Consider the following 14512-nt stretch of genomic DNA (forward strand, 5'->3'; position numbering starts at 1 on the left):
GCCTGTGAAATTTGCTGGAGAAGAGAGACAGAATAAACAACAGAAACCTGCAGGGGGGCATTGACCCTCTCCTATCTCCTCCTTTGTCCTCAGCTTACTGCTGTTGGTGGCATCTTGCACAGTGTGATTTTGTACAACTAACATTTTGTTTGCTCTAAACTCTACTGGTTCTGGAAGTCAGCACAGAAGCCAGTAAAGGTAGCTCTGATTCTGTAAAACTCAGTTTCCAACATGTAGGCTTTTAATTTTGCACACCTACCTCCATGTCCTGCGGATCACATCAAACACCCCAGAATATGTGTTATGCTGGTCTTGAAGACGAGCTCGCACAACTTGATAGGGATATGTTGCTGACACAGCAAATATTTTGGATACAGCTGCCATCATTATGTATTCCACAGTGTTCTAAAAGCAACAAAAATTGTCAGGCTTGCCTTAAGTATGGTTTAAATTAGCCAGTTTACCAAAATTTTATTTAATTTTTAAATGTACTGCTAAAAATACTCAAGATTTCCCCCCCCTTACAATACAACACATTAAAAGAAACATCAATGTTTATTACATCAGTGCTACAAGTAACTGATTGTAACACACGTGTTGTGCCTTCTCATTCCCATCAAGAGAAACACTTCTTCCAAAAGTAGCTACTTTTCCCCAACTTGCACCCAGTGTTCCAGGGATTAGTACCATACCCTCTGGTTCCACAAAGCAAGAGAAAACTCTCATCCCTCCCTCTAAAATTCTCAAAACACTTGCCACAATAAGAAGTTGGTTTTCAAAAACAGTGAAAACCAGCTGCTTGTTCCTAAAAGGTGAGAAAGTATTATTCCCTTCAATATAGTCTGCATTTCAATTAATGTATCATAATTAATGTATCATTTGTACATTTGGCTGCTGTATAACCCAACAAATGGAATCAACTTCTATTTATTCATATGCCACAACACATTTTTTTCTCCAGCACCATACCAATTTTGTATCTGATACTCTGTTTCTATACTTGTTGTATCTCTCTTTCAAATCCTCATAGGCCATGAACTGCAGTGCTCCATGTGATGTTCCGAACAGACCAGGCACAAATCCCTAAAAAAAGGATAAAACAAGGTTAAAGGGCAATGCACAAAACCTAAACAACTTACAGAACACAGCTCACACATCTACATTTGTCCTCCCTTAATGTTCAGACTGTGCCCGCACAGCTGTCACTGTTGCAGTCTGATTCAGAGCCAGTTCTGGGCTGGTGTTCTTAAGGACAGGCATCACACAAACATTTAATAAATGCTACTTTTCTGACATACAGCCTAAAGTCACCTACTGAGTCACTGAGATAAAACAAGTGGCCCAGGGACTCCACCTCACAGAGCACAAGCTGGCAACGCAGATTAGGACTGCAAGATCACATATCAAGCTGTGGTCTTGCAAATGTGCAGCTCAGTGCCTGCCCCTTTCCAGAGACCTGGCACTGAGGCGTTTGGTTCCCACCTGAGACTGGTAAGGCAATGACAGATGCTGGCAACTCAGTGAGAAGGGCCACCAGGAGCAGAGGTACAAAAAATTATTGTGATTGAGCCCTGGAAATAGATAGGTATGTGTTTGCATGTGTGTCTCTGTACAAATGTGTATCTATGAGATACATACATATATTTCTACACTAAAAATGTTTGTGTCTATATAGAATCATAGAATCATTTCGATTGGAAAAGACCTTTGAGATTATCAAGTCCAACCATAAACCTGACACTGCCACATCCAGCATCACACCATGGCCCCGTGGGAGAAGAGAGCGAGCTGCTCCAGCACTGTCTTTCTTACACACCCAAACACATGAAAATATATCAACCTTTAGCTTCAAAAAAGTTGAAACTAAGAGGGGAACCAGGTACTTTCTAAACTGTCTGCACAAGAAAGAGAAGGCAGGAGTTCCCCCAAGAGCAGGATTAGCTCCACTACAATGAGCTGCCAGATGCATAGGTTCTGAAAAGCACTAATCCTCTTTTTGTAGAGTTGGTCACCTACACTGAAAAAAATGAATAAATGAGGGATTAATCATCTTGGCCAGAAAGGGACTGAAAAGCTTGCTGCAAACTGTTGGGGGACAACTATAATGGAGTAAGTGATCAAAATGTGGTTAAAAGCACTCAAAAAACCTAAGTTTAAAAAAAAAAAAAAAAAAAAAAATCAACAAACCCAAAAACTGAACAGTTTTATTTCCTATGATCCATTCAGGCAAGAAAAAGGAATTTAAAAATGTGCCCAGATGCCAAACTCTTTGTTAGACTAAGAAGGAAGCCCAAAATGTTGAATAAAGACTTATCAGTATATGATTAAATGCCTGGAGAAGGAGAAAAAGAGGGATCCCTGTAGGAGTCCACTGAAATAGTGTTAAAACAAGACAAAATAATAAAACTCCTTCTAATTGCAGAAAAACCCCCAACAACTAAAACTACAGCAGGCATAAAAATTGCACAGATAATACACAAAATACCACTTCAGGGATCAGCTTTCTGAATGCTACATACAGATTCCTTAAGTATTTCAGTCATTTGGGAAATGATTTTTTAGCATTTCTTTGATAAACGAGGATAAATTTCTTCTCACAGTAGGAAACAATGGTCATGAACTCACTATCAGTGACCACAAACCGATGAAATGCATTAAGGGCTAGTGAAAGTCCCAGAAAAACCACTTCCCCATATGAGAACAAGTGGAATTAAACCACAGATCTGTATTTTGTCAGCTGTAAGCATGAAGTGAAGTTTGAAGCCAAAGGGCCCCAAAAGAGGGAAAAGGACAACTTTGTTTTTCAGAAATCCTGGATCACAGAAGAAAATAAAAGTAATATAAAAACAGAAGGTGGAGAGAAAAGAAAAATGTCAAAGAAAAAATTATCTGGGTCACCAGAAAAAGGAACAGTATGAAACTTATGGGCAGAGCAGGGAAAATCTTCACAAACATTTCCCTGTGATTAGACAGTAAAGCTCCTAAAGGACAGTGGAAGTAATTGTTCTCCACTTGGAAAGAATTAGAATGATGTATTTATATCATAGAAGAATGAGGTAACATTTTCCCTGCCAACAAAAGAAGAATGTTGAACAACCTTTAAGAGGGCTAAACTTTTAAACTTAAGCCAGAAGATTTGGATAACTTGCACCCAAGAGTCCTAAAGCATCTACTGATTGATACTTCATAAATAAATACCAGCATGCTTTAAGTCTTGTGCTGATGAAAAAAGCTTCCGAAGACTAAGGGACTTTTAATGTTGGGCCAATATTAAAAAGTGCAAGAACGGAGGGAGGTGACTGTCAGCCAATGTGCCTCAGTAAAATAAGAGCTGATCCAGGCTTCTATTGGTCATAGAAAACAATGTATTCTTATGGAAAAATGTTTCAAAGCAAAACTGATTTCTTCACAGCACTGAAGTATCTCGGCTGAGGAAGTTTTTGAAACATATTCTATTTTCTTGTTCTTAGAATAATTTAATACAAAATTCCTTCTTGCCACAAAATTTGACAGAATTTAATATTTATTTGATCTATAATATGACTGTAAAGATAAATTTTAAAATAATTTAACTTAATGTATTTCTTGTTATTTTTTACTTTAATATTCGAAATACACCTTTAGGAGATTTTTGCCATGAGGGCTTGACAAAATGAACGGTTCCTCAAAGAAGTCCTGTTTGAGTTCTCTTTTAAAGGACTAGAACAATAGACAGAATTAAATATGTAATTAGAAATTTAAATGGTAAAACATATAATTCTGAGCAGCAGACAGTGGGAATAAAGAAGTATTTTGAAGTTGGCTTAAAGAGTTTTAAGTGCTGAAAATCTGTGACAAGAGGAAAATGTCCTGTTGGTTAGTGTTTCAAAGGTTACACATCACAATAAAAAGAAACACAGGCACATGTACACACTGGAAAGCCTGGGCTTCTTAATAAAGAAAGGAACAAGGTACATTTGGTGATGTGGCACTCACATCGCTGCCTGACAGCACTCAAGCCAGAGCAGCCTCTGCTGTATGTTTCAGAAGAATGCAGCAAATCCCCCTTGTAATCTCTTCAGTGTTGCCTTCATTTGGTCTCTCAGTGTGTCAAACACCTGTACTAACTGAGTGCCCTGCTCCGACAACTCGTGCAGACAAGACACTGAAGTTGCCATTATCATCTTGATTCCTTCATGGTGAAAAATGTTACCATCTTTTATGTGAAAGCTACTTATGCTTACGTCTCTCTGTAGAACCTGCAACTTAAGTTAAAATCAAGATGGCCAAATCTCAATGGATTTTGCTACATTCAAGTACAAAGATACACAAACCTTACAAGCTTCATATTTATAAGAAGAAAAATTACATAAGCAAAAGCATTGCAAAATAAAGAGAACTCGGTGCCTTAGCCACTAAGGGACCAGAAAAAGTACTTTACTCTCCATAGAATCTTGCCTACCAAGGGTGAAATGACAACACGCAAGTGTCTAAATATATTTCACTTGGTAACGAGCACACATTACTGCTATGACTTTTGTTGTTGTCAGCATACATTATTATTCTCAGTCTTGATGAAACTGGACTTTACTTTAATCTCTTTAAATTTTCTGCATTTCCTGTATATTTTACTGTTGTTTATTAAACGTTGCTCTATTTCCAACTGCTGCTTCTATATCATCACTAAAAGAGAACAAAAAAAGCACATACAGAAATATGGAGGCCATGAAGGATGCTAGTTGCATTCCTGACTGATGTCTTAGTAGTCAGTCACTTTAGACTATACATCTAACAGTTTCTCAATAGCTCAGATGTATTTTATGTTTTCCTAAAAGCACCAATCCTACAATGTTATAATTATTTTACCATGTTTTGTCTTTCCTACCTTATGATTGAAAAGAACACAGCACTTGTAACATGAAGATGGTTGCATGACATTCAACTTAACAGCAAAGTAATTTTTAGAGCTCAGGTCTCCAACAGATCCATAGGTGTGTTCAAAATACATAACTCCAAGCTGTTTTTTAATTCAGCCTGGTGTGCAGCAGAGCAGCTCTGTCCCCAGTCATCTGGGGGATGGAGGCCAAAAGACAAATCCTAATGGATGGAAGGTGTGGAAGATCACTGACTGGATGATTACGGGGATAATGAATGAAGGAGACTTCTCCTGCCTTTTCAAAACCAGGCCAAGTTCAAGAGGAACAACTTACTGAGGAACCCAGATTCAGATGAACTGTATTTAATGAACAATCAATACCCAGCAGAGCTAATAAAGACAGCTTTGATCCCTGCTAGAAAGATTGATGTATCCTGACTTTACGAGTCTCGTGCCTCAAAGGACTGAAAGAATTTGCTCAGATCAGTAACAGCATCTGTGCAATAAAGAGCAATACCAAACCGCTTGGTCAGAAATACCATTCTTCAGAAGACAGATCTCAAACAGAAAAAACCTCCTTCCAGATTTTATTTCCAATTCTATCTGAGACAGTTGTTCTAGCTGAGATCCCCTTATTTCCGAAAAGGTTGTACTATCTGAGATCCCCGTATTTGCTATAAGGAAAGCTGTCTAAAATGAAGACTATGAGGGAAAAGAAGACATTTGTGTGTACTACAACTCCTGTGACTCAGGGCAATTAACAAAGCTTTAGCTGTGCGATTTCAAGCAGAGCAAGAAAAATAAAAACTCCCCTAAACACTGAAATGGAGGAAGGCTAAAGTATGTACAAGTCAAAGAGCCAACTGAAGAGGTGCCTTTTCCCCCAGTACAGACAAGGTTGAGAGAGTCCTGACGTCAAATGGAAGTTGCTCAGTGTGCATACTTATGTAGGTCACTCAGGACCTATTTAGGTCACCTTCTTTGCAGATTTAAGCAAGTAATTTGCTCTTTCAAAGGAAGTAGCTGGTTTAGTCCCACACTTGCAGATTAACACTACAAAGAAGTGTCTAGTGCCAAAGGCAACACATGCTACATGCATGAATAATCTGAGAAGAAGGGTGGAAGGACATCTTAAAACCTAACAGATCCAAGAAATTACAACTTAGAAACAGAACTTAGAAATTAGAACAAGAAATTAGAAATGGAACAGAGCAGACGTCCTGGCAGGCAAATCAGAAATCCTGACAATTTCAATGTAGGAATAAGTAAGGTGCCTTGTTCCCGGTGTTAGAATTTGGCATTCATTGCCATGAAGCACACAAGTCTTACAGCACAAGGGAGGTCACATTTTTCACTGAAAATAAAAGAAGCTAATGTTCAGTAATCAGGACAATTTCTAAGAGAAAGTGGTCTTCTTCCCTATCCCTGGCAGTGTTCAAGGCCAGGCTGGATGAGGCTCTGAGCAGCCTGGTCTAGTGGAACGTGTCCCTGCCCATGGCAGGGGGGTTGGAACTGGATCATCTTTAACATCCCTTCCAAGCCATTCTATGATTCTATGATTCTGCAGCATTACTTGCAGGAGAGGAGCCAGACTGAATTAAAATAGGTTTCTTCACAACTTCCAGGCACTGATGAATGCATCTTGATGTCATGACCTGAAGGGAGGAGGAGGCAAAAAGTCCAAATCCAGTTGCCATGTTTCTCTAAATTAAAGGGAACAAAAAACCCACACATATGCAGACCATATTTAGAAGTCTGCAAATTTAATGTATCTAGACCTGACAGATTAAAGACATCAATAACCAGAGGGAAAATAAGCAGTTGTGAAACTTTCCATTGCGGAAGAAAAAATTAGCAAGCACTTTAGTCATGTTATCTTCCAGAAGATGTTAGAAATACAGAGATAAGGGATAAAATGGAAGGAAGTACTACCAACAACACAGGTTACGTTACTGCTGCCCTGCTTATCCAAATTCTAATTATAGGAAGACTCAAAAAAATTAAAAAGCATTTTATAGTTTACTCTCCTATCACCCAACAGAAGACGACTTAGTCATACATAAAGCTTACATTGTATTCCTCAGGATCTCCTATATTTCAACAGTATAATGGCTTTTCTTCTGATTAAGCCTTTTTGCTGCAGTTCTTCAGTGGGAAAGACTCACAGAATAAAAGTGAGCTATTATAAATTTTTTTATTTTTGTAGACAAATACTTACAAGTCTCACCATGCTACTGAGTGGTGCCAGGCAATCCTGGAATTTTTCTTAAGTGTGGTTACCTTATATAAGCCACGTATGCCCTCTGTCTTGTATATCTTTATGAGAGCATCACACATTCCTCTGTACTGCCGCTTGGATGGATCCACGCCAGCGTTATATTGTAGCACAAGTCGAGTCTTTGTTACCCATATTGGGTTTGTAATGCAGAGAGTCATGGCTCCTGAGAACAGACAGAAGTTACACTGACTGTTAGGCCAACTCCAAAAGCTTTATCCAGTTTTTTCAGTCCAGTGTAACACAGGCTTCTACAATGATAAAACTACCTTTCCTACCAGTGTACTCATATTGTTTAAAACAGGCAAAGTTTATGCCCTCCATTGTTCCCTCTCTCTCCCTTCAAAGCTCACAATCAAGTCCAATTTACTCCTGCTGGGGGTACTTTTGCAGAGCGTATGTATTTTTGCATATTCCTAGGACAGCCCCTTTCTTGCTTTACCTTTGCAGAGTTAGTAGTACAATCTGTTGTATATAGGAAATTTCTTAATGTAGCACTGACTATCCGAGTTATTCTTCAGTATACAATAATTCAAAATTTAATGGACACCTCTGTGACGAGAAATTTGCTTAATAATATTGACAAATTAATAGCAACAACCTGTTATAGCTTTATAGGTTACTGAAAATACCATTGTAACAGAATCCATTACTATTTTTCATGTCAAACAACATGCCTTATATTTCAACATTAAATGAATGCTTCAAAATCCTAATAAAAAGTCTTCTGAATTGCCTGTACAGCATGTAGTGACAGACAAGGGTGGATGGCTTCAAACTGAAAGAGAGTAGGTTTAGATTAGATATTAGGCAGAAATTCTTTACTGTGAGGGTGGAGAGACACCGGAACAGTTTGCCCAGAGAAGCTGTGGATGCCCCATCTCTGGAAGTGTTCAAGGCCAGGCTGGATGGGGCTTTGATCAACCTGGTCTAGTGAAAGGTGTCCCTGCCCATGACAGGGGCTTGGAACTAGATTATTTTTAAGGTCCCTTCCAACCCAAACCATTCCATAATTCAACAGGCCTTCTCCTTTCCAGGTTCAAGTGTTAAACATTTAACAAGTTAACAATCTGACAGCAGCAGATTTCTATAGTTACATTTTGGGACCCAGTATAGCACTAAATATGGAAAACACTTATACAGAATGAAAACAAGGACAGAAGAAATTTTGACAACTGCTAATTCTGCACAAAACTGAGGACCACAGTGACCTATATGCGCTAGACATCATTATTTTATGTGCAGACAATAAATGACTGCATTTGGGCTGGAACACTTACCACTTTAAGAAAAAGGTGCACTGACACAGAAAGGCAGCTAGCAGTATATGGAAACGCTAAAATGAACATTAGTCTTTGCATTTAAACTCACCAGCCTCTGCAGCTGACACTAGGTGTTCGCTTGCACTGAGACTTTCCATCTTCCCTTCCTTCTTGTAAGCTTTGATGGCATTGTAACTAGAAAACATAAAACACAATTTAGTAAAGGTGAAAACAGACCTAAATCACAAAAAACCCAAGCCCAGAATGACATACCTGACTTAAGATCATGGTGCTACACAGCCTTTGAAGAAAAGGTATCCAAACTATCTTTGTTTAATTGATTAATTGATCTCTGAGCAGTTAGGTCTTTAAAGTGAACTATGGTAATATATATTTAAGTTGCATTATTAAGCTGTCAGTATCGCTGGGACTACATCTTGAAAATTACCAGATAGCAAGAATTAGCTTTTAAAGGAAATCTTTTTTATTGGGAGCCACAGTGCTAGGTATCTACCCTCTAGCTCAGAAATCCACTGAGCTTTCTTCTCTTGATCCAGTTTGCAATCTTTGTGGATTAAGAAATGGTCAACAGAAGATGAACTGTCAATAGGAATCTACAGCAAAGCTTAAGGACTGAAGCACAACAATAACAGAGTCTATACAACGGACATGTGAGCTTTGCATAGGCATACCAACTAACTGATCCCTAAAATGTTTCAATTAATAGGGATAAGCAGTAAATTAAGTCCCAGTAACAGAATTAATAAAGTAGAATACTAACAAATGGGCTTTATAAGCAAAGTCCATCAACTGACAAAAACAATGAAAGAATTGTCACTAAAATGATTAAAAATCAAACATTTAGTTTTTAGTAGAAAACGTCATGTTCTTTAATTCTTAGGAAATCAATTTAGGTTCTTGCTTTTTGAGAGGTTTTAACCACAGTGTACTGGCACTTTTAGAGGATTCTTTATGGGTAATATCACCACCTCTCAAGTTCCATAGTACTTTCACAGCATCAAGGGAATGCACTGTACCTGACTGTAGATACAAAAATGCTGCTAGCAAGGATTTTCTTGCTATTTTCTAAGTCCGTGAGAGACTTTTCTCTCTCACAGAAGAGGCAGCAGTTATGTAAACAACCAAACTACCTGCAACCTTGAAAAATCTTGTTTATGGTGTAGTAGAAAATATTTTGACAATGGATGCTTTAGGATTTTAGCCAATCACCCCCAAGGGGTGGCTGGTCCTTTGTCCAATTAGACTATGAAGAAAAAAAGTCTATAAAAGAATCTGTAAAATAATTAAATCAATCTTGCTGCACAACTCCTGCCTGCTGGATCTTCTCTCCTCCTCCTCCCTATGGCTGCGGGACACAGTGATATACCATAGGGCCCAGGCCTGCAGTAATACCCGACAAAGGAAATGGTCTCTGACTCAAACTGCTTAAATTCTAAAACAGTAAACCATAATAAAGGGTAACAGACATGGACTAGCTATGAGAATCACAAGTTTGTAAGTCACTTAGCACATTTTTGTACCCCACAAAGAAGATGCAATATATATCCAAACACTACATCGTGCAGGGCATGACACACTTTACAGTTCTACTTACAAGAAAAAGTAAAGTCCCCAGGAAGCCCCTGCTCCCACCATATTTGGAGTTACCCCTTGATACAAGCCTCGTAGTCCTTCATGCTTCCAGACAGTGGTCATACAGTGGAGAATCCCATTGTACTTTGGCCTCAGCTCCAATCCATCGCTCACTATGACGGAAGGAAGGAAGGAAGGAAGGAAGGAAGGAAGGAAGGAAGGAAGGAAGGAAGGAAGGAAGGAAGGAAGGAAATAAATAAATAAATAATACTGGAAAACATTTCAGGAAGCATAAAATTTAACTGCATCCAAGCCAACACAGAAGCCCAAAGCAAGCTACAAATGAACACGAAACCTAGCTGATCAACTGTGTTACAAAAGGATTATTTCACAAGTATGCAAGAGTTGAGGTTTGTAGCTTTATAAGCCTGTGTCATGGGTTAGCTACCATAGTCTCAGAAGTGATGTTCTCGCAAAGGAGTGCTTACAGCTTCCCCCATGATCTGACAGAACCTATCAGATGGCCAGTTTGAATATGGACAACTCTTTAAGCCACTTAAAATTGTGACCGCCTCTGTGATCCACACTTAAGAATAGGCAAACTCCCCCCCAAGCTCTCTCTCGTTTCTGGCGCTGGGACAGGTGGCTGCGGGCCACGGGGCACCCATGGCCCTGTTCCACCCGTGGAACCCCCCCACTGCCTTGCTGTGAGCAGCCGGAGTTGCTCGGCTCCCCCCCTCTCCGGCTTCCCCCCTCTCCACTTCGATAAGCCACATTCCAGCTGTAAGGCCGAGGTGAGATTAACCCTTTTATTGCTCTGAAGAGCTGAAAACCTGAGGGGAGAGAAAGAGGAGATGCTTAAAGCTGAAATTCCGTTGTGAAGCTATGATATATCAGAGTACCCGTTGTAATTTCATAAAGATATGGGGGGTGGAGTGTTCAACTCATAAGCAAAAGCACCTGCGCTGAGATAGGCAGATGCTGACGCAGCTGTAATTTCATGAGAAGTTTGGACAGGGAGAGATGGACCAGATGAGGACTTTTGCTCCAAATGGGAAAGGAGAAAATCTCAGTTCCTAGAGATGCTCCCAGAGATAGTCCTAAAGATGAAGATGAGGAAGACCCTTTGCTCCCAGGGAAGGAGAAGGGCCTCTGTTCTTAGAGATGAAATGCTCCCAGAGATGGGTGAAGAGAACTTTTGTTTCTGAACGGCTCAACCTTAAAATTGCACCCCAAAAACCTTCAAGAGTGGACCCTCGAAAGCAGTTGTGGGAAAAGCTGCAAGTCGGGGGAAAGGACTCACATGGGGAGCAGAGAGACTCCTCTTCCTAAATGGACTGAACAAGATTTGGAAGTGGGCGGCTGTCTTGTTGTGATAATCATTTCATAGCACGAGCAAGAAGAGACTTCTCCTTCTAAATGGACTGAACAAGGTTATTATGGAAGTGGTAAACAGACTGAACATCCTAAGGGTTGTCTTTTTACATTGTCAGTGGGAGAAGGGAGGAAGGTGGGGGGAGGTGGAGAGTTCTGAAGGTGTGGTATAATTTTTTTTTTCCTCTTTTAGGTCTGTTAATAAACTTTTTTATATTCTTTCAAGTTGGTGCCTGCTTTGCATTTCTCCTAATTCTTACCTCACAGAAGGTAAACAGTAATGAGTATTTTGGACGAAACCACTACACTAAATTGGTGTTTCTGCCCGGTTACAGAACCAAACCCGCTACAGCCTGGAGTTCAAGAACTTAGAAAAAAAAAAGGGGGGGGGGGGGGGTTGGAAAGAAACAAAAAAATAATTCCTTAGCTCAGTAAGAGGAAAGTTCCTATCAATCTGTCAGGGCTAAACAAATGCACTTTCATGCATTTTTGATGAGAAGCAGATTTGAAGTTTTCTGTCTCTTCTTTTTAGCACTCCAGCAATTTTGCATCATATGTCAAGTGATACGAATGGGATCCTTGACAACATGTTTCTCTAAGTTGTTTAGACAAGTCCCAAGTAACAACTCTTAAATTCAAATTTTCTCTTTAAAATGTTCTATAAAGCAATGGGTCATATCCTACTGATTCCCAAGTCCGTTTTTACCAGAATACTCAAAGGTTTCTTCTCCCACCTAATAACCTAATTGGTTAGCTGGTTGTCCAAATATTCAAAAAATGTCACTTCAAAAATATAGAAAACACACAAGTTTTTGTTTGACAGATCATGTAGAACATGGATGTCCACCAAACTTGGAGTGGTAACTACTATTGCTCCTACCATAACAGCAAGGGAGTAAGTTGATTACTGACAACATGTGATATGGTGCATGGTGAGATGACAAGAGGTAACAGACACAAGCTGAAACACAGGGAATTCTGACCAGAACTTTTATCCAGCAGAGAGGCCAAATACTTGAACAAGCTGCCTGAAGAGCATCTTTGGCACTACTCAAAACTCCAGCACACATGACTGAGCAAACTGATCTGAGCAGAGGTTATCTGAGTAGAGGGTGAACTCCTTAGCTCTCTTTGGACCTAAATTACTCTATGATGCCAACATAGCAGCGGCTTTCATTCTTAATACAGACACATGGCTAGACTGCAACTGTACTGAAAACTGATCTCCAAGTTTTACAATGAGTGTAGCTTTCGTGTCCCCATCAAAATTAACCCTGGTAAACAGGCATTTTCTGTTCAGTGCCACATTTATTATTCATTCCCCTTGCACTTTGTGTCCGGTACTGCACATTGTGACAGACTTCAGCATTAAAGACAAAATGCTTTTGATGAGCACAGTGTGACAAGGCCTCAACACCTTGACAACCACTCAAAACTAGAACACAAACACTTCTTTTCTTCCTCCTGAATGAGTGCTGCTAGACCTTTCCCAAAGACATTTCTCAATTTTTTTTGCCATACAGCCACTAGATCAAGTTTATAAACATATTAAACAACATGGGAAATCAGAGACATGAATGCAAGTCTTTCTGTCAATGATGCTGCCAAGAATCTTCACAACATCCATTTCTGATATCAGCTCCTACTCCCTGGTTGAAGACAAAACATAGGAACTGTTATTTTCAACCCAAACAAGCATGTGAAAGTACGTGACCTCCAAAAGCCACCTAATCCAAACGTACTAAAACCAGATCTAATTAGATGTGGTTACCTAGGGACATGACCAGTTGACTCCTGAATGTTTCCATGGCTGAAGAGATTACAGCCCCTGGGCAACCTTTTCCAGTATTTGACTACTCTCACAGAAAAATAACTGGAATTTTCCATGTCTATGCTTGTGCCTGTTCCTTTCTGGCCTATGAACTATCTCCAAGAAGAATCTGGCTTTACCTTCTCTGTGTTTTCCAATAACATTGTCACAGACTGCAATTTTAGCTCCCCTCAGCCTTTCCTTTCTGAGGCCAAATCGATCCTGTTCTGTCAGCCTGTTCTCCTGTGCCATGTGCTCCAGCCCCTTCACCAGTCTGCTGTCCTCCACTGAAGTCACACCACTGTCATTGTCCTCCTTTCTTGTCCCGGAGAGCCCCAAACTAGACACAGTACTTCCGACATAGTCTTACAAATGGAAAATAGAAAGAAAAGAACACTTCTGCTGGCTATGCTTTTCACAATGCAGCCCAGGATGCGCCCAACAAGGACATTCAACGTTTTAAATTTTGTAAAATGTCTCTCTGATAGTTTGGTTTTGAGATCTTAAAACACCCACGTATCTACTTAAGAAAAGAATCCAAAGATATAGTAAAATGTTTCAATCTCTCTAAAAGACAATATGATAAATGGTGGACAAGTTTCTCAAATTAGCAGAAAAGTCAACAGAAGTCGACATGTTTCCCTGTAGAAAAACAAATTAGTTAAGAGTTTTCTGCGAAACAATACCACTACTGTTAATAACCAAGGTTATTCCAAAGCTACCCCTACACTCTGAGCGTTGAAAATCTGTGGAATAAAGATGAACTTTGAACGTGGGCTTGGGACAACCCGCCTGTTAAAAGCAGGCAGTCCTCCGGTGTCCCCTGGCACTGGTGGTCATGAAAGCGGGGGAGGAGGCTGGCCAGCTCTCGAATCTGCCTGCAAACAGTTCGTGGCACACAGCACATTTTACAGTCCCTAGAAGTGATAAGAAAAAGCTCTGGGATAGCAGGGAAGAGAATCGGAGACCGTCCCTTTCGGCTTACGGCCAGTTTATTCCAAGCCGCGGGGCTGCCCCGCCGGCACCCGCGCTGCTGCAGCCGCACACGGGGTCGGGCAGAGCAGCGCGGGCTTCGGGCAAAAAGCCCGGCAGGTCCCGGGCCGGGCACGGCGAGCTCCGGCACGTCGGTGCGTCTTTAGCTCAGGACGGCGGGGGGGCGGCCGGTCCGGCCTCACCTGCGAAGCGGATCTTGACGAGGTCCAGCGGGTGCAGCACCAGGGTGGACAGGACGCCGCCGCTCATTCCCGCCGCCAGGTTCTCCAGCCGCACGTGCCGCAGCACGGAGCGCGCCGGCGGCTCGCGCGCCGCACACGCGGGGCCCGCGCCACCCATGGCCGGCCGCG

At 40.7% G+C, this 14512-nt stretch overlaps 1 protein-coding gene across 1 annotated transcript in view; it reads right to left on the reverse strand.

Moving 5' to 3' along the window:
* The window catches only part of SLC25A32 (solute carrier family 25 member 32), a 19057-nt gene extending 4556 nt beyond the window's left edge, over positions 1-14501 (reverse strand). The window contains exons 1-6 of the mRNA XM_048287217.1: positions 14345-14501; positions 10008-10158; positions 8502-8587; positions 7136-7296; positions 970-1083; positions 260-405 (exon numbers count right to left, since the gene is read on the reverse strand). Of these exons, the coding sequence (XP_048143174.1) occupies positions 260-405; positions 970-1083; positions 7136-7296; positions 8502-8587; positions 10008-10158; positions 14345-14501 (815 nt within the window). The remainder of the gene's footprint in view (positions 1-259; positions 406-969; positions 1084-7135; positions 7297-8501; positions 8588-10007; positions 10159-14344) is intronic.
* Positions 14502-14512: the final 11 nt, after the last annotated feature.

This window comes from Corvus hawaiiensis, chromosome 26, assembly GCF_020740725.1.
Source record: "Corvus hawaiiensis isolate bCorHaw1 chromosome 26, bCorHaw1.pri.cur, whole genome shotgun sequence".
Lineage (NCBI taxonomy): Eukaryota > Metazoa > Chordata > Aves > Passeriformes > Corvidae > Corvus > Corvus hawaiiensis.